Raw genomic sequence first — 25,892 nt, forward strand, 5'->3', positions numbered from 1 at the left:
TGTATTCTTTGCCTGCACTGGAGGACATAAAGACCTGGGTTACAGGAACATAAAAGAGATGGTGACTTAGTTCCTCATATGGAAGCCAGACATGATCCTGGCAGGATCCTGCACTCCAAGTTCCGCTTGTGGCACCCTTTCTTTAAGGAACAAATTTACTTCACAGGATTTACTTAATATGACAATTGAGGGCAGATTCTGCAAATTCTTGGGTCGGGGAAAGTGGAAGGCATTAAACATTCTGTCCTGCACTGCCTGCTTGACGTAGAAAGTGGGCCAGCGACTTGCTCTCTGCCAGCTTTCCAAGGACCTGTTATTGGACTGTAAGGGGAAGACCCTGGAGAAGAGGCGATGGGCGAGCAGGAGGATCAAAGCAGGACAGGAGCCTCTGAAGCCCCATCAGGGTCGTTTCCCAAGGCAACTGAGAGCAGACATGTTTTGAAAAGGACAGGAGGGGATTCAGGAGAGAGGGGAGAGCCCAGCTGACCCCATCCATGGCGAGGTGTTGGGAGGTACGAGCTACCCAGTGAGAGGACATGAGTCAGACCTGCTGGTGAGCTTTCCACCAGTGCAAGCTACCCTAAGGGTGGGCTCTGCAGCGCGAATGAAAGGGGAGCACTGGGGGAACGTTTCCAGTGTGGGTTCAACTCTCATTCATTCTTTACATGAGCAGAGGCTAGAGGCTTTCAGGTTTGCATTGCCTTGTTGTCTGCACTTGTCTTGTGTTTTGGAGACTGGGGCAAGAAAGGATGGGTCAGGGTCGAGACACAATGGCACAGTTAGCCAACACCAGGCCAGATTATAGCTGAATTCTTAGGTTCAGAAGTGGAATGCAGTCATTCCTCGCTGGCAAATGCCCCTCCTTACATTATCTACCAGATGGCCATTTTTAGTTGACCTTTAAAATAAGAAAGAGAATAATGTTGGCTAATATTGCAAAACACACTGCTTAACTGTAGATTAAGACTGAAGTTAATATTGCATTCATTGTAAATATAGCCATAGTTGGATACTTAGGCTTTATTTATTTGTATTTTAGTATTTAATTTTTCTTATTCTTAAGTGTGTATATAATGTGTTTCCATTGTGTTATGACCTGTAATTACAACAATACATTCTTATTACTACTCTACTGCACTCTTGGGGAATCCCAGCTTGTCAGTCCAGAAAGATGGGGGTACAATGCCAGCGAGGTGCAACTGTATTTTAATAAATGATTCTCGACATGTTTTGGCTATCTTTATTGAGGGAATTTATTCAGCCATTAGCTAGACACAGAGCTGTATCTCTTTGGAATATATTGCACAGAAAGGACCTCACGTTTGGAAGGATAGCTCCTTGCACAGGATATGCCTGAAGGTACTACAACTTTGTGTCTAGCTAACGGCTGAATAAATTCCCATTGTGAAGACAAGCAAAACATGCCAGGAATAAGTTATTAAATTATAAGCGCGCCTCATGGATCATGTCTCTTTTCTGTTATTGGCTGCCCTTCTCTCCTGTTTGTGATACGCATAGCCTTGCACGCCAATGCTGAGAATAGTCTCCATACATTCCTGTTCATATGGGTTTCTCACCTGGCTTGACAAGGCCAGGCCTTGGCTGTTCCTATGCAGAGGAGAGCATCAGTGTAAGCTAGCGCAGCAAAAGGGGCAGGAGCCAAGCATAGTCAATGGTGCTCAAGTTATGCTTTGCATATGGAAAGTCCGGCGAAAAGGCTTAGGAAGCAGGCAGCCAAGAAGAGCTGTCTCTGTCTGAAGCCCTGAAGAGCTGCTGCCAGCCCGAGCAGACAATACTGGATTAGGCGATCACATGTTTAGGCCTGGAAAAAAGTTTGTTCCCACGCTTCATTGCGCATTCTGGAGAATGCAGTTCCACAGGTAGACGCTACTGGGAGCAAGAGAAATGGGGGTAAAAAGCCCTCCTCCTATTTGCAAAGTTCCACAAAGATTCTGGCAACAAGGCTGAGAGCAATATAAACAGGGGCAAAGAGCTTGCCCCTCTTATGGAAGGCAGCATTCCCCTTCCACCTGCAGCTCTGTGTGCGATTCCCACATATACATACACACTCACACGTGCATGTAAGTGCGTCCTATTTCTTCCTACCTGGAGAAGAAACATTGCTTCTACCTGTTGCCTGCAATTCTGTTGTGTTCTGCCTGGGTAGGAAGAAATAGAAAGAAAGGGGGAGGCAAAGGAGGAGGAAAGAAAAGCAAAGATGAAGGAGGAGGAGGAGAAAAGGTGAAGGAGGTGAAGGGTTCCCCTCCATAGCAGTAAAAGTGATGGCTGCCACTGCCAATTCCATATCAACAGGCAGCAACGACAAGGGTGCACGGAGGCCGTCTGGGCAAACATTTCCCGTTTATCAAATTCAAGCTGAGAAAACTCTTTTAAGAACATTCAGCTCAGCACTAAAAATAATACATGAGGTGTTAAGTCCTAAAGTGATGAATTCCAACCAAAAGCGGACAGACATGAGGACACACAATTTATGCGGATTTTCCAGTTGTCCCAAATTAATCCATTCATTCTTTTGTTACGGTTACTCCAGACTTCACAGCGCAATCCCGCCAGCCACCAAACGCACAGGAGTTAATCCAGCTTAAACTACTTGCCATCAAAATGTCTCAGGCCTTCTTTGTCAAAAGGAGAAAGCTCAAGAAAAGCTCCTGTTGATGGGGGAGAGTGCAGGGGAAAAATAGGCTCAGAGATGTCTGTCACAGGGACTGTCAATTGTTTCCATTTGGGGAAAATGCAGTTGATTGAGGCAATGGTGCTAAAAAGCTGGAAAAACCCTTCCAAGAAAGTTTAGTCCATGCAAAGGAGATGCAATTAGGAGGTGTTGGGAGAAGGTCAGCATTGTAGTGTTGCACAATTTTAACACCTGTGATCCAGAGGGTTCCCAAGTCAAAAGATAAAAGCAGAATGGGAAGGAGACAGCGAGGCACAAAAGGAAGAGAAGAAAACTAGGATGAGAAAATGGCTGCAGGGCTTCTCTACATGAGGGGTTTATTCACTGCCTTGTTGAGATTTTTTCTTTCCTTTTTATTGTGGTAGGAAAAACGCATCCTTTACATGAGTTGTTTCTGGGGTCTGTACTTTTCTGCCTCTCTGCATATTCTTTTAAACAACCACAAGGTGGCATTGTAGCATACCGGCACTATAGCGGATTTGCAACTCCACACAAGACTTTTCTTCTGGTTTATTGTGGTTTAAAATTTAATACCAGACTTTCCTTGCTCGAAACACATACACACACCCTTACTGTAAAGGCTGGAAAGCACAGGAGAGTCTCTGGAGGACAATGACATCATGAAAAGGCCCTGCAAACTTCTGCATGTGAGGGATCACGAAAGCACAATAAATGTCTTGGGTAGAGAACCCCTATATTCAGTTACAAATGAATCATAAACAGATGCTCAAAGCAACAAAATCCTTAAACACAGGTGATGTGTGATCAAGCAACCTGGGGGGCATTCCTCGGATGCCGCTCCGCTCTTTTTTATATACTCAACATCTCATTAAATCAATACACTTTGCATTTGTTTCACAGGTTGACCAGTTGACATGAAATGGATTAGCTACTGACTCAGACCTGGCAAGGGGAAGTTCTTCTTAGAAAGTGTGGTTAACTTATCAATTTCAGTGCCACCAAGGGTGGTGATGGCAGAGTGATGGTAATGTGTGTCCACTCTGCTTGTTCGCTTGTAGCCAAAGTGCTTTTATTACCGCATTCAAAGATTTTAACCTGCCTAGAGAACTTTGGCTACTGGGTGCCATGGAAAAGCAGTGCAATGCCATGCACTTGGTTTCCATGACTTTTTAAACGGATTAGGCAAACTCTTGGAGGACAGACCAGCAATGCTATTTATTTATTAATTAAATGCTTTTCTATCCCATCCCCTACAAACATCTCAGGACGGCTTACAATACAGCCTTCTTGGGAGGGCTACCCTATATACTAACAACTTATCCAATGTGGCTCCTCTTGCAGCTGAAGTGGCAAATTCCACCCAGCAAGGATGATCTCCTGGTTTGGGAGATCCCCACGGTTTACAGAAGCACAAAAAAGCTGTAGGGAAAAACACGCTAAGCAGAGGAAAACCCTTCCCCTCTCCCAGAAACCCATCCCTAACCCAGTGAGGATGGAACATGCCAAGTAGCCATGAAATGCTGATCGTCTGTTGGAGGGAGAGAACCACTGGGAAATAGGAGTGGGGCAAGATGCAGAATGGAATGGAGTTTCCTGGGAAAAGCGTTGGAATCCTGAATGGGATCGTTCCACACTGCAACATTCTGTTGCAGCTTTCTTGTGCAACACCTGGTTGCTAGATAGAACCTCCAAGCCATTGTGGAGGCAGTATAATTCTAAATGCCCCATATCAGGGCAAACAACAGGGAAGGCTTTATGAGAATGCTGACAAGCCCCTCCTCCCCCAAGTAATCTGGCCAGCCACCTCTTGAATTAAAAGAAGGAGCACTGCTCGGTTCATAGATTCTGGTCTTAGATTCTTATGCCGAGCTCTTCGGAACCAGGTGAACTTTGCTCACCTCAAAAGCTGGAATGTTCCTGCACACGGGAGGTTTCTGGGTGAGAGCTGAAGAACAAGGCTATTCAATTTCATCTCTCCTACCAGCTTTCAGTGCAGACAGCTGATTCAAGCAGACGGAGGCAGAGTTCCATGTTTCAAAAAAGGGCTGTGCTTGATGCATTATCCCCTTCTGGGGATGGGGCATTCATCGTGGTATTTTCAAATAAGGAACATTTTTCTCTGCTGTTGTGCAATGCTTCAAACTGATAGATGCTTTTTCACAGAAACAGCAGGAATTAGTATTTTGTAATACAGTAAAGCCACGACCAAGCATATCCCCACACTCCAGCCTTCAGGACTGTTGCCAAATGTAGAATTTAAAGTCCCTGCATGTCATGTGAAGAACGGACAATATATTCCTATCGCAGACTTTCAAAAGCCTCCTTCCATGGAAAGTAGCCATCAGGGAGGGGCAAGACTATTAGGAAATATTTCATGAACATTTTGTTGCACTTCATTCAGAAAAAAGGCAATTTCATGCAGGGACATACAAAACATTCCCTATTATTTCTGCCTCACTGAAAAGTGACATTATCCATTTGGGCCATTTATCTGCAAATGTAAACAGGTAATTTTCACGAGGATTTCCCACATGGCTAGTACATACTGACCTCTTGCTATTCCACCAAACTCTCCTCAGCTGTTGTTCGTCCTTGCTTCTTGTCAAACTGGTAAAAGTGCTTGATGCTTCTTACTGCCTGTCAAGGTATTACTGTTTCTATAGCTTTTACGATACAACAAAAGCACGGACAGCTATGAAACATACTTGTCAGAAAACAGTTGTTTTCTTCAGGTCACTTGATCAGAAGCTACAAGAATTGCTTGCTCCTCAAAATGAGCATTACAAACATTAGTTATTGGACAGACACTTCAATCATGGAAAGAAACGGACACACTTGTTTAATGCCAATGATCCTTTGACAAGAATAAAACCTGTTATAACTGTCCCCAAACAGAGTATAAAACCTGTAAATCTGAAGAGTTTTTATAGGAGTATTTCACAGAGACTTCAAAATCTCATCTATTTCTAGACAGATATGTGCATACCTTCAAACACTTGCCCACTAGCTTTTTCCGTATTTATTCCGGTTGGCCAAGAGTTTTTTCCCCCCGTGTGAAACAATTCTTATATAATGTGATGTCACCAGTAGGACGTCTTAAGAGTTCCACAAAAGTGAATAAATCTATTTATCTCTTTGCTTTCATTGTGGAATCAAATCCTGACTTTAAATCCTATCTCCCAAATTAGTTTGCACAGGGAAATTATATTCTAGCATAATGATTAGTCGCTTTTTCAATGTTCTGGGTATGATATATAGCTGTAGCCTCGCAGTTCTGCTATCAGCTATCAGGAATTATTCAAAAGCTGGCAATCCTAAAACCCCTATCTCCTAAAAAGAAAGCAGAGAATACCTGAGGAAAAGAAACATTACAACCCTGTAGAGGACGGCAAGGCCAATCTGAACTCACAAATCAAAGACATCGTTTCTGCCAAGGGGCAACAACTGAAGCAGTGACAATCTCTCTTTTGCTCATGCTGCGCAGTTCAACGGAGGTCAGACAAAGTGAAACAACTCAACCTCAAGTGCTCGGTTTCCTATGCGCAGAGACGTGTACGGACAGCTGTGGATGGAAGCTGTAGCCGTCGTGGCTAGCCCAGCCATCTGCCCAGGCGGGACCAAAAGTTTCCGGACCTTCTGTTTAAAGCAAAATCTTGCCTCACCCAGAGCTGTTTTGTGCCTGCCTTTAAGTGACACTGTCCAGGACAGGAGGGAATACCTGTTTTGCTAGCCGCATCCTTCGCCTTCCCCCCCTGCTGTGCCACTGAAACAGGGTGGGTTGGCAGGAGCAAAATGCCACAATATTTCTTCCAAACAAGCCACGAGCATGCCTTGTTTTAAACTCCACTCAGATGCCTGGATACCTTCTGGGAATGTGGTTTTGCTCTGAAATGGTTTCACTTTAAAGAGAAATCACTCCTTTCTTGCAGCCCCTGTACTGCTAAATTTCAGTGATAATACTGGTGGTGAAGGGGAGGGCTGTAGCATCCAGGGAATTCTGGGGAGAAATTTGGCCCCGTGACCCTGATGTTACACACGCCTGGTTTAGCATTATGAGAAGCTGTTTGAAGACTTGGGTTCAAACACTCCCCCCTCCTGGATAGAAGTGGGGGGAGAGAGATTATTGCTCATTGCAATTTATCCTCGTAAGGCTAAACCATGATTTGTCATTACCTGCAACTCTTCCACATTGTACTGGGAAGTGCAGATACCTGGAAACGGAGATACCTTTTCCTGTGTTATGTCAGTAAAAACCACATCACAGGTTTTTTCTGACCACTTGTCCCCATGCACAGGTTCTTAATGAACAGCCAAATCAGCTCAAAAAATCCACATGCTTGTAAGTTTTCTAGAGACCTTTGCTAATCATCACCATTAGCAACCTTTGTAGTTAGCTTGCAACTTTCTGTTTTGCTGAGCATTTCTTTTCACATGCCTTTGGCTTTTAAATAATACTCATCATTACTGGATATTTTGCTACTTCCTGGTATCATTTTAGTATTCAGTTGTAAAGCATGTTTTTAAATGGTTAATTTTTCCTTGTTAGCCACCTTGAGCTCATTGGAGTAAAGGTGAGATATAAATGTTTTAAATAAATAAACACCAATGAAGATGGATTTATGGGTTTATTTATTTATTTAGAAAATCTCTATGCTGCCCCATTCGCCGAAGCCTTTTAGCAGTTAACAAACTGAAAGCGAGTCAACAACATGATGGATGGCTGTGCTCGACGTGAGTAAAATCTCATATGGAACAAAATGAGAACTCTGAGGACAAAAGTAAAACAACTACCTGGCTCAAACAGAAAGGATTCTGGGAGAAACAAGAATCACAGGATAGTAGAGCCAGAAGGGGGCATGAAGGCCATCAGGTCCAAGCCCCTGCTGTTGCAGGACATCATGGGAGACCCCATGACCTCTCTAGGCAACTGGTTCCACTGTCGTATTGCTCAGACAGTGAGAAAACTTTTCCTCATATCCACTCTGAATCTGGGTTGTTGCAATTTGACTTGATCTGTGTCCTACTCTCTGGTATCAGTGAGAAGATTTCTTGACCTTTCTCTCTGAGGTACTTATACAAGGATATCATGTCCCCCCTCAGTCTTCTCTTTTCAAGGCTGAACATGCCTAATTCTCTCAGTCCCTCTTCATAAGGCAGTGTTTCCAAAACCTGGATCATTTTTGTCGCAACCTTCTGGACCCTTTCTAATTTTTCTGCATCTTTCTTAAATCTCGATGGCTAGAAGTGGGCACAGTATTCTAAATGAGATCTGTCTAGTGAGGCATTAAGAGGAACTACTACTTCTTGTGATTTGGAAGTAAAGCTTCTGTTATGGCATCCCAAAATAGCATTTGTCCTTTTTGCAGCTGCACTGAATTGCTGGCTCATATTTAGCCTGTTTCCCAAAATAACTCCGAGGTCTTTTTCTTTTTCAGTTCTGTTGAGCCACATATTCCCCATCTTGTATTGATGCCTTTGGTCTCTTTTTCCTAGGTGGAGGACTTGGCACTTGCCTCTCCTGAATCTCCTTCTGCTGCTTTCAGCCAATGTTCAAGTCCATCAAGATCGCCTTGAATCTCCATTCTGTCTTGTAGGATGTTCACTATTCCACCCGGTCTTGTATCACCTGCGAATCTGATTATCTTCCCGTGTACTTCCTCATCTAGATCATTAATGAAGATGCTGAAGAGCACTGGGCCCAGGACTGAACCCTGCGGCACCCCACTAGCTACCTCCATCCAGTCTGAGAAGGTGCCATTGATGTGTCTGACTGAGCAGCCAATTTTGGATCCACCAAACAGTTTTTCTGTCTAGTCCACTTTCTGCTAATTTGCCTATCAGAATGTCATGGGGAGCTATGGCGAAAGCTTTGCTATTGTAACGCAAGACCAGGCTTGCTGGATCGGACTCAGGGTCCAACTCGTCAAGCATTCTGTTCACACAGCAGCCAACCAACTGCCCACTGGAAACCCAAAAGGGAGATATGAGCGAGACAGCATCCTCATGCCCATGTTCCCCAGCAGCTGGTATACCCAAGAGTGCAACCTCTGCCACTGGAGGTAGCATAGGGCCATGAGGACTAGTAACTACGGATAGCCTTCTCCTCCACAAATGTGTCCAACCCCACGTTAAAGCCACCCAAATTGGTGGCCATCACGACATTTTGTGGAAGGGAATTCATCGTTTCCACTATGCGCCATGTACAAAAGGAGGTAGCAAAAGTCACACTGCATGTGCTACTTGGCCAGTTCAGTTGCTGCTGAGCCAAACCTCAAGGGTCCTGATCCAGTTATCTGTCATGCAGTTTCAATGTGTAGGGAGGCTTCCTTCTTGGTGGAGACTTCAAACTGGCTCTCCTTCCCTCTACATCCCAGGAAGAGCTTGACGGTTCCAACTGGCCCAGGATTATGGGTCAGCCTTGCATTAAACTAGCACAGTACATGCCCATAGGAAGTCCTGCTCTAAATTGGAGCTTTCGTTCTTACAGGCCCATCAAGTTTAAAATAACGTATTTTTCCTGATATTTTGACAGGTTGCCATAAATATTATATATGGGTTTTTCATTGCTTTTGGGATTGCTTTAAACAGTAATGGCATGGCTTTAAAAAATCACATTATAGGAAAAAGTATAATTTCTTATTAAAGTCTACTGAACTTTTACCATAGTAGTCTATCTGTACAGGTGATGAGAAGAAAGATATGATTAACAGCAGTCCATTTTCTTAGCCCAGTGGTATGACTGGAATTCCTTATGGAGGCTGAGCAACTCGCGTTGGTGCTGGGTGTACAAGAAGGGAAACCCAGGCCTCAGCTCCTTGCAAAGAAACCATGCCTGGATTTTGTAATTACCATGGTTTACTCAAAGAATTCCCTTCTCTCCTAGCTTCACTTATAAGTAAAATAAGGAACTGTTGTAGATGGCCAAGGTATACAAAACACCTTCTTGGCAAGCACTGCTGCCCCTGACACTGGTTTTGTTTCCATCGAGCAGTTCCTCTCTGCAGCCCAATATTCCCAATTTCTCCAATAACCCATGAGGGGGGACATGACATCACTCTGTGAGCACCTCAAAGGCCGTCACAAAGAGGAAGGCTGTCAAAATCTTTTCTTGCTAATACCAGACTGTAGGACATGGAATAATCAGCATAGTGTTACTTTCTGGGGATGATGGGAGATACAGTGCAGCACATCATGGCTGGGCTACCTCATGTCGTGCTCCTGCCCCATTTCCTCTTTCCAAGAACCATCACTTTAATCTTCAGTATTAGCTGACTTGGGCAAAGCCCTAAACCAGCTATGAGCTACAGTTGTACAGATATAGCGTGGATGGCTCTAAGAGGTTTTCTAGCTGTTATTTCTAGTGCTCCTGTCATTTGCTACTCCTGATTGTTTATGGAATCAACAATCCCATAAACAATGGGAACAACACAAGCCTCTCATTTCACTTCTGTTGGAAAATGAAGAAGAAAGCCAGTGTGGTGTAGTGGTTAAGGGCATGGGACTGGGACTCAGGCGATCGGGGTTCTAGTCCCCGCTCAGCCATGGAGCCAACTGGGTGGCTTTGGGCCAGTCACAGACTCTCAACCCAACCTACCTCACAGGGTTGTTGTTGTGGGGATAAGATGGAGGAGGAGAATGATGTAATCTGCCTTGAGCCCTTTGTAGGATAAAGGCAGGATATAAATCGGGGGGGGGGGGGGGAAGAACTTTCTGCAAGTTCATGTAGAAGAGGGAAAATGGGGAATTATTTCTGCTGGTGGAAAGAAGGCATTGTTTCTACTTGTGTATTTGTGCTATCTGGCCTCCTGAAGGTCATAAAAAAGCAGAAGAAATGCTGCTCATGTATGGTTTGAACCTCGGATCACACCAAGCAGGCGCAGTTGATTTCACAGCCTCACACAGAAACATCCTGAAGCTCCGTCTGGCTGCCTGACTTTCCCCCTTGCATTAGCCTTTAAAGGGAAAAGAGGCAATGCTGCTGATGCCTCATCTGCTCCTTCTCCTCTGACCTTCCGGTCTTCACCAACAAATCACTTCGCGCTTCTCCTGCCAGCCCCAAACCACACCCAAAAGGAAGGATGTGGACAGACAAGATTTCTAGAGCTGTGCAAGGTGACACACCTTTATAGATCTTTAGATGGAGTCACTAGGTCTGGGGAGCCTTTCAGCAAGACATCCTTGGGCCTCCCCTGCCCCTTGGGCCTCCCCATGACACTGGTGTTGAACTATTTGAAAGCAAATGGAGAACGCTCTCCCATCTCTTCATTTGTCCCCACTCGCTTCATTGGGGGAGAGGTGCATGGATAGCAACGGCTAAGTTCACGAGGCCCCAGAGGTATCAGCAGCGGTGGAGAGCAGAGACCCACCTCGGCCGAAGTCCTGCCATGCTGACCTCCAACACAGAGGGCTTCCCCCCAGCAGCAGCTTTCTGATAATGCCCCAAATCTCCTCAGCCAGCCAATCCAGCAACACAGGAAATGTCACTAACTGCACAGCGGCAACGAAAAAGCACGGGATGCTCAGCTTTAAAGCCAAATGCGCTTTCCCCAAGATGAGCTGCCCCTGCATCTGTATCCCTGATTTGCACTCGGGATAGCTAAACATCTTACCGATGCTTCTCTTGTAACTCAAAAGCCAAAACCGCCCGCTGCAAACACAAGCTCTCCCTCTTTGCGTGGTCACAGTGGGATAAAGTAGTTGGCAGAGAGCATGCTGTGGGCCAGAGAGTCTCTTGTCAGCCAAGCCTTATTTCTACTCTCAGAATCAGGCCTGGAATGTTAGAACGTATAGATGGCTGTTAAGACAAATTACCTCTGCGCTGCAGTAGGCAATTACTGAAAATGATTATTTTCCCTCAAGGGTAACTGTTTATATGGCTGGAAGAAGGTTGCCGAAAGGAGTCAATGCTGAGGAAAAGACGGGCTGAAAAGTGGGTTTGATCTAAGTCAGTGGCTGTGCTATTTGACCCACATTTCACTAGTGCCAGGCTGGCTTGGGGAGGCGAGCTTTTCCATGTAACTTTCTAAGGAGAGTCTTTGCATAATATCTGCCCTGGGATTGTTGTGCTGTGTGAACCTTCGCAGCCTGGCTTATGTGAGGGTTAAACAACCCACAGTTGCCAGGTTTGCCAGGCACACCACCACTGGGGGGGGCAGGGGAGTGGGTTGCAGGTGCAAAACCGTGAGCCACGCATCCTGTACAAGCCTCACAGTGGGCCTTGCGGCCTGCAGTGGCCTGTGGTGCCACGGGGATGGCTCTGGCAGTTCCCAAGTGTCTCACATTAGCTAGGCTGCTGAGCAACCAGGATGCCTGCCAGTTCCTATGTACTGCAGAGGGGATCGAGGCCAGTCCTGGGCAGAGGAGGGCAGAAGGTAACTCTCTAGATGTTCGGGCTTCAGCTCCCAGAAATCCCTGCCAGGACAGAGCTGAATCCAAAACATCTGGGGATCTACTTTCAGCCCATCTATTCCAAGGGGCAACCTCAGTCCTGAGCACCTGGCATGGGTCCTTAAGTCCATCCAACTCTTGTGGCTTTCCTACCAGTCTTCAAACCAGCTGTCCTCAAATGACTGCCTTCCAGGCATTCTGGACTTCTGCCCCCATCAGGAGCAGCCAAAAGGGCCAATGGCTGGGAATGCCGGGAGTTCAAGTCCAAAACATCTGGAGGGTACAAGATTGGGAGGGGCTGATTTAAGGAATGCTTGTCTGTAATTACTGATCTTCTAACTGAGAAGCCCCTGAGAAGGAATTCCAAGGCTTGGCAGAATGGCTTGAAATTCACAAGCGAATGCTCTATATTATTATTTTGAATAGCTGTTGTTATTATTATTATACATAATTGTTGTTAGTTATTACAACAACTAGTTATTAATAGTTGCTGCTACATTACCTTTACATCCTGCCTCTTTCTTCTTGTAAGAGGCAGCTCACCTTCTGTACTCCACTTTGTCCTCACAACAACCCTGTGAGGTAGGTTAGGCTGAGAGTGAGTTACTGGCCCAGAGTCACTTGCTGGCTTCATGGCTGAGCAGGGACTAGAACCTGGCACTCCGGGGTTCCCAGTCCACCACTGTCACCATCACACGGACTGGCAAACTCGCTTCATTCCTGATACTGCGAGTTGTCAGCCCTTGTCCATCTACCAACATCACGGTGTAACTCTTACTAGAGAACTGATGTTTTCTGTGCGCTCTAACGGCTGCATTTTTGCTTTTGTGCTTGTTAAGTTCAATAATACTGAATAAAATGTAAAAATGGGGAGGGGGAAACTACCACAAGGAAGCTTTGAAGGTAGGTACCTGGATGGGTAGCCGGCCGCACTGATTCGGATGGTCTCCAACACGCCACAAGCTCTCAGCTGCTGCACTGCTCTTTTTGGATCGAAGCTGTGGAGGCACAATTTACGGCATACGTGAACACGGCAGGACGATGAATATAAACGCCCTAACAGCCGTTTTTAAAAGTACACAGCATAATTGTTCCGAATGCTAATCTCTACGGGGTCAGCTCTTATTAGGGTTTTATTGGTGGTTTCCTCTTGAAACTGCCTCAGCAATTTGCCATATCACTGAAGGCTCTGGATTTCCCCAAGGACAGTCTGATGTTCAATACAATTTAAATTGCAATCAAAAGAAACAAAAATAGAGCAGGCATGAGAACTGCATGAAAAGCAGCACAGTGAGGATCTTGCAAAGCACAGCCTGTGTCAGGAGTTGCTCTTCTGCTATTAAAACAGAACAGAGTAAAGCATTCTCCAATCAGCGCCTTCCCCACCCCTGTGCCCCCCAGATGGCTTCAACTACACGTCCAATCAGCCCTGGATGACAGATCAGGGATGGTTATGGGGGCACACAATTGTCCCTCTGCAGCAGCTTTACCAGCTACCCGTCTGTTCCTGGAAAGAAATCAGAGGTTATGACCTATGAAACCCTTTGGCTTGAAGAGCTCCTTCACACACAAATTTGTAAATTACATTTTTGTACCACCCCAATCGTTCACAGGGCTCTCTGGGGGGCTGTACAAGTAAAACATAACAACGGTGAATCAAACCATTGCGAACCATTAACAAAAAACAGTCAAAACTACAAAACCTGTCAATTCATGGTGGTTAGAGGAAAAATGAATACATGGCAGAGCAGTTCAGATAAAAACAGTATCAAAACCAATCTATCTTTTAAAATATCTGGTAAATAAGAAAGGTTTTCACCTGCTACCAGAGAAGAAACTATGATGGTGCCAGGCACATGTTCCCTAGGCAGGGGCAACCTCAAAGGAGGCTCTCCTGCTGTCACTGAAGGCTCTCTTTGGAAGATCTGAAGGGCTATATGGTAGAGCTCTATGGAGCTAGCCTGACCCCAAGCCATTTAGGGCTTTAAATGCTGATGCCAGGACTTTGAACGGGGCCTGGAATTCAATAGGCGGCCAGTGCAGCTGAGAGAGGACATATGAGCCTGCCCACTTCCTAGGATCTCTGGAAGAGACCCTTCTTTGGAGACCACCACCGGAGATCCCACGAGAGGCCCCTCCCAGGCTGTGGCAGCCCCTTCCTTTGATGTCCTTCTGCCAGCAGACAGAGATGGCTTCACTGAAGGCGGCCTCCAGCCTGCAAGCAGGTCTGTTGGGCTGGGTGCTGCTTCTAATAATATTTTTTCTGTGATGTTGTTTTTACTGAATCTCAATGCATGGTTTTAATCAATCAATCAATCATTTCAATTGCTTTTGCGAGCTGCTTGAGTCCATGTCTTGGTGGGTACAAATAGAAAGTTAAGACAAAATGACAGGTCATATGCCACTTGGACTGCAAAACGTCCAGGAGATACCAGAAGTTCTGCAGTCCAAGCGGCCTTTGCTTTCCCTAGGTTAGGGAAAGCAAATATGCAGCATGCGCAAACGTTGCTCTTCCATCACAGAAATGGGACGTGGGATGCCAAGGGCTGACGGACAGAGACTTTTCCACGTGCTCCCAAAGCGTCAAACCTTTGGGTGATTGTGAGGCAGGGCCTCCAGCAGAGGGCGGCTCACCCCAGGGGTGGGATGTGCTAGTGCGCTCTCAGGACAATGAGGCACGTGCTCTTTATTCCATCGCTTTGCATTATGAGCATGAGATGAGTGCAGCAACGGGCAATGGGATGCACTGGCTCAGTCGCCTCCCCAGAGAGCTACTGTGCTCCCTCCTCCACACCCCGCTCAGGAGGAGGTCCAAGAAACTGGCTTCCTCCACCTCCAATTATGTGTGGCTGGAAGGGACTGCAGACTGACCGTGTTTACAATGCAAGGTCACATCACAAGGGCTCAGAAGCAAAGTGCTGGCAAAGGAGCTGCGGGGGTGGGGGTTGTCTTTGGCAGAGGAAGCCAATGACAAAACACTGGGGAGGGCTTCTGAAGACATTTTGTGCTCCCCCAAAGTATGTTGCTTTCACACCTGCAAACATTCATTATAGGCCAGAACAGGACAGCTGAAAGTGAAGAGTTCGTGCATCATGGCCATGGCAAAAGTTCTAGGGCATCTTGAATACGGCTTGTTTTAAGATGAAATAGGCTGAGCAATCACCCTGCCAACAAAAGTGCGTATAGTCAAGGCCATGGTTTTCCCAGTTGCAATGCATGGCTGTGAAAGCTGGACCATAAGGAAGGCTGAGCACCGAAGGATTGGGACCTTTGAATTGTGGTGCTGGAGGAGACTCCTGCGAGTCCCTTGGACCGCAAGGCGATCAAACCAGTCAGTCCTAGAGGAGATCAACCCTGACTGCTCTTTAGAAGGCCAGATACTGAAGATGAAGCTCAAATGCTTTGGCCACCTGATGAGAAGGAAGGACTCCCTGGAGAAGAGCCTGATGCTGGGAGCAATTGACGGCAAAAGGAGAAGGGGAGGGCAGAGGATGAGGTGGCTAAATGGAGTCACTGGGGCAGTCGGCGTGAGCTTGGGTGGACTCCGGGAGATGGTGGAGGACAGGAGGGCCTGGAGGAATGTTGTCCATGGGGTCGCAATGGGTCGGACACGACTTCGCGACTAACAACAACAACAAGCCTACATAAGGCTGCTCTGCCCATCCTATTCGCTCTCTCACACATAGCCTTTCTCCAGTCTAAAAGAGGGGGGTGGGAGCCTGGGTATGGTAGGAAGCGACTCTTTCCTTTTTTTGTGCCCACGGAACAGCTAATCAGCAGCGGGTCCTGGAGGAAGGAGACCCTGGCACTGCAGCATTTCTCCAGGAGGTTGCAGGGACCAGAAAGCTCCATGGGCATCACCAACGACCCATGAGCTAGAGAAATCAAGGAGCGGCTAAACTGAACATGGCAATGTGGCCTCCTCCAGGAGGAAGGGGGCTGAGCCCAGAGGTCCTTCTGGGGCTGAGGGCCCTGAGTTAAAGCAAGATCAAGGGCTGCTTCTGCAGCCACATCCTCTTCTAGGTTTGAGTGGTTTTCATCAGGAGCTCCTCTCCCTGAGTCATGACACCAAGAATCTCCAAAGAGACCGTCCTCTCCTGAGTCAGAGCACACGGTTATTTAGCTGCACCGCCTACCGAATACAGTAAAGGCAGAAATTCCCCAAGATTTCAATAATCCTTATCAAGTGAGGTTCTCCAAACTGAATGCACTCGGTGAGCCTCAATATTACCCCACGTAAGGCATATACGTCGCCTCTGCCAAAACGCAACCCAGCACGAGGAAAAGAAGAGCCATTGCCCTAGTACTTAAAATGTGCGGATCCAGAATCAATCAGCAGTTCTGACTAGGCCTGGATGCACAAGACTAGCAGAAGAAATATGCCCCTCCTGGTGCTTGTTTCCTTGCAACATTCATCATACCTGTCAAGCCCGCAGCAAGTGATCCATTAAATTATCATGAAGTTAAATACTTAAGAACAGACATTTAGTGCACTTTTCCAGGAAGGACCGGCTCTGTGCATGTGCCATTTTAATAATAATAAACAACAGTAGCGTTTTTACTTTGGCTGAACATCATGCAAATTCCCCAAATAATTCTTTATGTTGGCTATAACAGAGAGACCTCTCTAAAACATGGCTGTTGCGCTCGGGCTATGACTGCCTTGGGGAACAGAACACAGCGATTATTCAGCAATATGTTTAGCAAGAAGCAAACAGTATCGCACATTTCCAGATAGCAACCATGGCAAAACTTTGCTGGCTGGCAGATTTTCATGAATGCCATGATAGGTAAGAAAGCTGAGAGAGGACAGGACAGCGTTCTTCCAAATACCTGAAAGACGGTCCCTTCTGCCCCAGTCCAACTGCTTAACTTACAGCGGGAGGGGAATCAGCCAGTCAGTCAATCCTAAAGGACTGTTCACTAGAAGGACAGATACTGAAGCTGAAACTTAAATACTTTGGCCACTTAATGAGAAGGAAGGACTCGGAGAAGACTCTGATGCTGGAGCGACTGAAGGCAAAAGCAGAAGGGGACAGCAGAGGTTGAGGTGGCTAGATGGAGTCACTGGGGCAGTGGGTGGACTCCGGGGGATGGTGGAGGACAGGAGAGCCTGGAGGAATGTTGTCCATGGGGTTGTGAAGGGTTGGACACGACTTTGTGACTGAACAAGTGACAAGGTGTGGGGGAAACTGCGGGAAATTTACCAATGGCAATGCAATCAACCACCTAAGGTTTGGTGGGCCCTCCTTCACTGGATTCCCAACAGTTCTTTGTTCTTATTGGATATTTCATTTCTCTGCTGCCTAAGAGCTGAAGTGCTCTGGGCAGTTCACACAATTCACAAAGTACAACAAAAGCGAAAAAAGCAGCATAAAAGAAAGCTTTGGCCACTGGACAGTACAGAAACTAATTATTTAATTAACTGATCTCAATATACAACATTTTTTCAAAAAATCAAGATTCCAATGCAAGAAGACCTGTCAAAAGGAGCTTCCTCAAATACTTCATCATGCCATTGAAAACCTTCAGTGTTATTAAACTAAATTAAGATGTTCTAGTTGTGGATCTCCCGCATTAGCCATGAATTTAACTAGATGGTCTATAACAGTTAGAACATGAGTGTGGTGCAGTGGTTAGAGAGCTGGCTGGAACTTAGGAGATCCAGATTCTAGTCTCCACTTGGCCATGAGACTCACGGGGTGGCTTTGGGTCTGCCATGGACTCCCAGCCTTGCCTAACTCAGCGGGCTGTTGTTGTGAGGATAAACTGGAAAAAGGAGAAGCCACCTTGGGTTCTTTGCAAGAGGAAAGAAGCTGGGATAAAAATGACATAATAGCTGCGTGATTGAATAACCTGCTTATAATTTAGGCTAAGAGCAGGATGTAATGTTTGGGCCTGCTTCTCTCAAAGGCAGCATTTCAATCGATAGGCTCTGAAGGTAAATGAGATGAGGAAGGGGAGGGGTTGGAATGCATCACTGAAATGCCAAGTTAACAAGCTCTGAGGTAAGCCAAGTGGATGGTGAGCGCCAGACCACCTCTGTTGCAGGGGAGCCGCTGTAGGAGGGTCAAAGGGGGAGGAGTATGAATTCATCACTCCAGTCATTTGTTGTCAAGCCAGACAAGCAGACCAATTGCGTACTGTCAGGCATCCCTGCCATCTGACACACAAGCATTGTGCACCTCCCTGAGGGTGGAGCCAGCCCCTTTTGGAGGAAAAGGGAGGAGCAGGATTCCATGGGCAAGAGCTATATCCACCAAAAAAAGGGGGGATCCTTAATTGAAGGATGCTACTTGTTAATTTTATTATTTTTCATTCTGCATTGCAAAGCCAGCCCTGACTGACCAGCTGAAATCAAGAAATATTTGGAAGCTTTCACCTTGAACTGCTAGAATGGGGAAAGGGGAGAAGAGTTGTGCTCATGACACAGGAAGCAATGAATTGTAGTAGCTGAATCTGACCTCTTCATCCAAAGAGGAGTGCTGGGTACTCAGGGGCATGAGACTTGTGGTAGCATCTAGTCTTATGATGGCTTCCTCTTAAGGGCATAAGGACAGCCATACGGATCAGACCAAAGGGTCTTCTGGTGCAGCACTCTGTACACATGGTGGCCAACAAACTGCCCACAGGAGCCCTAAGCAGGACGGGTGCAAGAGCTGCTCCTGCCCAGCTCCTCAGCAACTGCTGCATGCAGGCAGCCCACCTCTGGTGAAGAAGGTAGCCATAGCCAGCAAGGCTAGTAGCCACGGATAGCCTCTTCCTTCATGAATCTGTCCAACCCCTTTTAAAAGCCATCCAGATTGGCAGCCATCTCCACTTCCCATGGCAGCAAATTCTGTAGTTTATCTATATGCTGAGTGAAGAAGCACTTCCCTTTATCTGTCCTAAACTTGCCGTGTTCATTCTTCTACAGCATAAATAATGGAGATGGTATGGCTGATTTGGAAGTGGCGTTTTGACTTACAGGCACTGGCTAAAATGTCCATGGCCAGTTATCAGGAAAAACTTACTGCTCTGCCTCTGCTGGACTTGTTTTACAAGATTTAAAACACTGAAATGCTGTCCAAAGCAACTTATTTCCTGCAGACTTTGGAGAATAGGAAAACACAGAATAAATATATGCAAAAGTGGTTATTACTTGCAGGGTTTTGTGATGATACATTCAAGGACAGCACTGGATCACGCTTCCTATATTCTCTAATCTGAATCAGAATTAATAAAGGGTCTAGATACAGATACTCGCAAGCCACAGGATTATAATTGAGTATGTATTTTGTTTCAGCGATTGTAGATGCTGCAAGTAAAATGCTGCTTGGTATGTTAATGGAATATTCATTCCATTGCAGCAGCGACTGAGTGTACAGGAACACAAGATTAGTCCCAAAGATAGAGCAATGGGAGGTTAATTAAATACATAAATGTAATAAAGAGGGATGTGTTATTAAATGTCAGTGAGTGAGGCGATCCACATATCCATCAAAATTCTGTTGCTCTCTCAGCTGATATGAATAATGCTCTCATTTCTGTAATGTTTCCAATGAATGTTTCTTCTGTTGCAAATATAATAGTCTGTTTCTTTTACATTATATTCCACACAGGCATGATTTTCTTGGTTTCTACTACAGTTTTGGTGTTTGCTTCCATAAATTCTCACCGAAATGATAAGAAGCTTGAAAGCTCTATATGAACTCTTTCCTCATTATGTTCTTGATAACCGTGGAGGCATTCCGCATTGCGATAGAGTGTACTGCTAAGGGGCGGCAACACTGGCAAACGAACACCAGCCCAACGAGGAGATGTTTTGAAAATTATCTCATTGTACTTCACGAGAAGTCAGTGCTCCTGCCTGCCACGGAAACATTGTTCAGGCTTTCTCCCCTGCAAGGGAGAAAGTGGAAGCAAGAGAATTGGCACTACAGCTCTTCCTGCACTGGAGAGCCTTTACTACTCAGTGGAGAGCCCTGGCTTTTTCAGGGTCCCTCTAAGCCATGTGGGACCCCCTACTGGAGTAGGAAAGGCCCCCAGCTGCAGGGGTCATTCCCCAGCTAAATGGAGAGATGCACAAGGGATTGGGACCAAGAGCTTGGCTGTTGTGTGTGCTAAAGGAATAGCACTGGCTGCCTATTCACTTCTAGGCCAAGTTCAAGGTTTTGGTCCTAGTATATAAAGGATATAAAGTATATAAAAAGCAGAGACATCACCCTGCTGACAAAGGTCCATATAGTCTAGGCTATGGTTTCCCAGTTGCAATGTATGGCTGTGAAAGCTGGACCATAAGGAAGGCTGAGCACCAAAGGATTGAGGCCTTTGAACTGCGGTGCTGGAGGAGACTCCTGCGAGTCCCTTGGACCACAAGGCGATCAAACCAGTCAGTCCTAGAGGAGATCAACCTTGACTGCTCTTTAGAAGGCCAGATACTGGAGATGAAGCTCAAATACTTTGGCCACCTAATGAGAAGGAAGGTCTCATGGAGAAGAGCCTAATGCTGGGAACAATTGAGGGCAAGAGAAGAAGGGGACGGCAGAGGATGAGGTGGCTGGATGGAGTCACTGGGCCAGTGGGTGTGGGCTTGGATGGACTCTGAGGGATGGTGGAGGACAGGAGAGCCTGGACGAATGTTGCCCATGGGGTCGTGATGGGTTGGGCATGACTTTGCAACTCACAACAAACAATATAAAGGACCTAAACAGTTTTGGCCCAGGAAACCTAAGAGAGAGCCTTCTCGCTTACCCACCTGCCTGATCATGGAGGTCACCCGATGGGGACCTACAGCTTCACTGAATTCCACCTGGAGAAGAGCCTTCAGTGGCCAGGCCCCATTTCTTTGGAACCTGCAAGTCAGGCAGGTGCCAGCACAGCATAGTTTTTGGTGCCCCCTGAAAGCTGTTCTATTTCAGGAAGACTTCCTGAACTAGCCAGCCATAGTTCTATTGCTTCTGCTTTAAAAAAAATCTTGTACATGTTTTATCATTTATTGTTGACCGGAATATGGAGCAGATTATAAATTTTCTAAATAAATAAATACCCTGCCTTTAGAAGATCCCAAGTTCAGCTCCTGGTATCACCAGGTAGCAGGTCTGGAAATGAGCTCAAGCTGAGCACAGCGGGCAGTCCAAGAACACAGTACTGGCACAGAAACTCCAATGCTGTGATGGGAGAGGGAAGCTTCATGGGTTCACATGCCAAGGATTGTGCCGAGAAGGCCCCAGATGCAAAAGATACGTCCTACCTCTGACCTAAAGTCCCACCTCAAGCTTTCCGGAGTGGTGGAAGGGATAAAATGCTAGACTACAAGCAGGAAGTCTTGGAGATCAAAATCTTACTCAGCCAAGAAGCTCATGGAGTGAGCTATGTTTCTTCAAATGATCATTGTGGGTATCAAGTGATAGAAGGTTGTGGGAAATGGTTGCTGCAGGGAAGATTCCACATGCTGAGATTTAAGACCGAATGGCCAAGAGAAGCAATGATGCTTATCCCAACTCACTGGGTAAAATGATCCTTGGATTCCCTCCAGCCTGCCACCAGACGCCTAAGAATTTATGTTGCTCTATCTCTTCTCAGCACCAAGAAAAAGCCGTTTGCGGTGCCTGTGTAAATATTATATTGCTTGGACGTTGCACGGTTCTTGTGCACAACCTTAAGTTATCTAGCACTGGACAAAAGCTGGGAAGCAATTCAGTGTGCAAATGGAAAAGCCAAGCATGTAAATTACTCTCCAATGCCCAAGAAAGCTTGTTTGTTTTGATGGATTTCAGCACCTCTTATGGGTGCCACAGCACTCCTGTTGGGTGCTAGCAAATAGCACTGATTTGCAGCCCCTGTGAAGCCTCAAGCTTAGGAGGTTCATCAAAAACTAGTAGGCATCAATACTCGACTGCTTTCCCCACAATTCCCATTGATTCATCATAGCGGACTGCTTAGGGTTTGACCAGATCAACCAATACATGGCCGTGGTCATGCTGATTATATAGGGATCGCCACATGACACCAACAGCCAACTGGGAAATATTTCAGGAGGCATTTTGCAGTAAGTCTTCCGGCAGCCTGTCCTTGCTCTTGCCTCACCAGAAAGCAGCACTCACCTGAAGGGGAGTTTCTCATCATTTGGCTTGATACAGCGTACGTAATGTGGAGTGGTGGCATTCAGGGTCTCCATAAGCAAGTGCAAGGAGTTACGGAACTGGAAGAGACAATAAAAGAGACAATCCATCCCTGAAAGGAGAGGCCAGAAGAACCAGTACTTACAACAAAATGCTGCAGATCGGCAGGTTGCTGTTTAGAATTCCTGCCACATCTCTCCACTTCCCATCCTGTCTTCCACCCCCCGCCTCCCAAAAATGACCACTGAATTAGCTTGGCCCACTTGGAGCAGTTTCTGGGCTCCCTTCCCAAGCTTAGGAGTCCCTCCCCTTGTTTTAAAGTCCCTCCCAAACCCTGAGGGTCCCAAGGCGTTGGGAATAACGAAGGTGGGGTGTTTGCTCCAGCACTCTTCATCATGGCACCCAGTATTTAAAGCATACGTCTTTAAAGTATTTCTTTAAATATGCATGTTTAGACAGAAGGAAGTCCTCCGAGTGCCAGCACCCTCCAACCAGCCATGGAGGGATAGGGCTCGCTGGGAATTACAAGACTTTACTGTCTAAACATTTTTTTTATTATTATTATTACATTTTTATACTGCCCATAGCCAAAGCTCTCTAGGCAGTTGACAGCAATAATCATAGAATCATACACTCAAGTCACCCATCCCCACTTCTGCCCAGGCCTGACCCTGCTTAGCTTCCAAGATTAGGCAGGATCAGGCACTTCAGGCTACATGGATAGTTCCTGAAATAACTGAGAGAGAGCAAACCATTGCCAGTGGTTGGTTCTCAGAGGAGGGTGACCCCAGAGGAGCCTTGGAAGGAGGTACCTTTATCTGTATCTTAACTGATGTTGTTTTATGGATTTAGGGTAGTGATGTTTTTAGCTGTATAATTACTCTTATAATGGTTTTGATTTCTGATTGTGAGCTGTCTAGAGGAGCTGTGGCACAGTGCGCAGTGTACAAATGTTTTAAATAGATTAAAATAAATAGCTTGCACAGGGCATGCTCGAACCTGTTGCCAGTCATGACAAACTCCCTTCCTTGGTACTGGGGTGGTTTTGCATACAAATAAAGTTTTCTGTTTCCTGGTGTAGAAATCATGGATGTTTCCATACTCTCCATCCCAGTATGAAGGCAGGGAAGTGCCTATCATCAGCGGTTTACTAATTATACCAGAATTATTATTTTTAAAATACACATTATTTGTGAATGTTATTGTTTTCCAACAAATGTATGGCACTTCTCTGTTGAGTTAACATAGCCTTTTAGGTGGAAGCGTGTCGGCGTGGTGTGTCACAAGTGTGGAAGGTCTGCAGAAAGAGACTGTTTTTTACCTGATGTCCCACTGTTTTCTTATGCTCTTTATTGGCTGCTTTCACAGTTGGACGGGCAGAGCGGATATTGATTTTTGTGGAAGCTCCTTTTCCAGCTGGAGCAGCCGGAGCAGGATCTTTTTCATCGTGAAACAAGTCAGCTACCAGTGGGTACTGGAAGAAAGAGGGGAAGTTGATGCATCTTAGGTGCTTTTTCTACAGCTAACAGAAACAATCTTCTGCTTAACAAAGGGACACTCTTCGCCCTCACTGAAAGGAATTTAAAAGTAGTTAGCAAATACAACAACAACTAGAAGGCAAAGTCAATGTGATGCTAAATGCACCAGCAGCATGGTGTTGTGGTAAGGGTGCTGGACTGCGACTTGGGAAGCCCAATTAGGTTGAAACCTAAACTGGTTCCCCACCAATTCCAAGCAGAACTGGACCATGGCTTTCTAGCTAAAAGGATGGATTATGTTAATGCAAGCAGGCAAAGTTGGAATACCAGCAATTAGAGAAAAGGAACATGACGATATGAAGTTGACTCCAAACTGAATAGCTCTCCTCCTTTCCATAGTGAAATGAGCAAACCATGCCTTCAAACCCCAGTCCTCCTTGGCCTGGATTAAGGTCCAGTTGCTTTGATCATCTGATCCTTCTCAGCTGGCCTCTTCTCCTCCCTGACGCTGAGTCCCTAGGTTAGTGACGCCTGATCTGCCCCCTTCTTCATTAGCAGACGCACTAAGCGTTTCCACAGTATTAAAAACTAACTGGTTCCATCAACTGCCCGGCTTATCTCTGAGTTTTGTTGCCTTGGCATAGCAGCTGTGGATTCTGACCTCTCCTCCTTTTCTGGCTAAGGATCCATGCTCGGATCTTCTGAAGACTCTTGCAGGAAAGACACTCGAAGGTCCTACACTGCGTGACTTTGGGGCAGTCCCTGATTCTTAGCAGGCTCACACGTGCCACCTTGGACTTCTTGGAGAACAGGCAGCTGTATGGGAGATTTTCTTCAGGACCAGAGGAAGTGGATTTCTAAAACCTTGCAAAGTATCCAACAAGTGTTATGAACTGCTGTGGTTCTTATTTGCTTCCTCATTCTGCATTGTATCATTCTCTGATTTCAGGTTTAGTAATGCATCTATTGGCAGACTTAATGTGAAAACTTGTTTCTCGCACTTGTTCCCAAAGCACACCCTAAACTGCTAAAGGGTTGCTAAGAAAGAAGAAGAGGACTTTGTGCAGCAATTTCCTGGGGAAAACCCCAAGGGCTGAACTCAGATCTGGGAGACCTGAAATGAAATGACAGTTGTAGCCATGAACTTGACAACTGTAAAGATCTCCTTCAAATTCAGCTGCCGTCTGTATGACGGAAAGTTTAAACTACCTACCTCCCACTCCCAGGGTGGATTGTACAGATTGCAAAATCACATTGCCACTGAAAACAAAACTTTGCAGTGTGAAGTCTTTCTGCTCAGCCATGCCCTCTTCCAAGGTACCTACTCCTGTGGTTTTCTTCCCCCGTCCCGTCCCGTCCCCACTCCTGAGTCCATCTGCTTCTGCATTCAGTCTCCTTTGGGCTGTTTTGGGGGATTTACACCAACATGTTTCCTTTCCTAAAGACTTTTTGTACTTCTTCAAAACTTGGGGGTTTTGGCACAGAGGCTGATTTTGGCACAGAGGGTGTTGTTTTGGCTATTATGTCAACTGGCACACAGAGAACTGAGTGTGCTTTCATTTACATGGTATCACAGTTTATCTAGCCTTGCTGTTACCACAGTGTGCATAGCAGTGAGTTTTAACCCACGTTTCCTGACTGGTTCTGGCCATTATGCAAATACCTGGAAAACTCCCCGAGACGCAATTCGCTGAGGGTGACTTTAGAAGCGTCGACTGCACAGAACAACTTTTAAGGCTATCACGGCAAGGCCCCCACGGACTCTCTACTTCACAGCACTTCTGTCAGGAAAGAAAGTGTTTACCCTGTTTCAAAACTCTGGCCCAAGGTACCTGCCAGAGCGAAAAGAAACGAATGTCGTACCTCCACAGTCTTGACTTTACTGGGACTGTGGTTCCTCATCAGCTCGAGAGAGGCTTAATTGGCCCAACTTTGTTTGCATATCTGACAAAATCCCACCAAGCAGCGCATCTGTTTGCATTGTATTATCATCTGGCCTGACACAGAGCTGTGTGAGCTGTATGCATGCTGGGTTTATTTTGATCTCAGCCACCTCCAGAATTTTTTGTCTGCCTACTTCTTGCCTCCAACCAGCCTCTCTTATGAGAACACCTTCAAAAACTTCATCTCCTGGTTCCAAAGACAACACAGGAACTCGCCTTAAACAGAAACATAGAAACAGAGTGAGTCAGAAGGGGTCTCCCGGGCCATCTAGTCTGACCCCCGGCTCCAACCGGCTCCATTCACAACATGCCCACCATGTGCAGAGTC

General features: G+C 46.1%; 1 protein-coding gene across 1 annotated transcript in view; it reads right to left on the reverse strand.

Moving 5' to 3' along the window:
* MYO5B (myosin VB) overlaps positions 1–25,892 on the reverse strand; it is a 211,019-nt gene that overhangs the window by 76,271 nt on the left and 108,856 nt on the right. Inside the window, exons 12-14 of the mRNA XM_044431198.1 lie at positions 23,465–23,617; positions 22,126–22,223; positions 12,952–13,038 (exon numbers count right to left, since the gene is read on the reverse strand). Coding sequence (XP_044287133.1) covers positions 12,952–13,038; positions 22,126–22,223; positions 23,465–23,617 — 338 coding nt within the window. The remainder of the gene's footprint in view (positions 1–12,951; positions 13,039–22,125; positions 22,224–23,464; positions 23,618–25,892) is intronic.

This window comes from Varanus komodoensis, unplaced genomic scaffold, assembly GCF_004798865.1.
Source record: "Varanus komodoensis strain SLA01 unplaced genomic scaffold, ASM479886v1 scaffold22, whole genome shotgun sequence".
Lineage (NCBI taxonomy): Eukaryota > Metazoa > Chordata > Lepidosauria > Squamata > Varanidae > Varanus > Varanus komodoensis.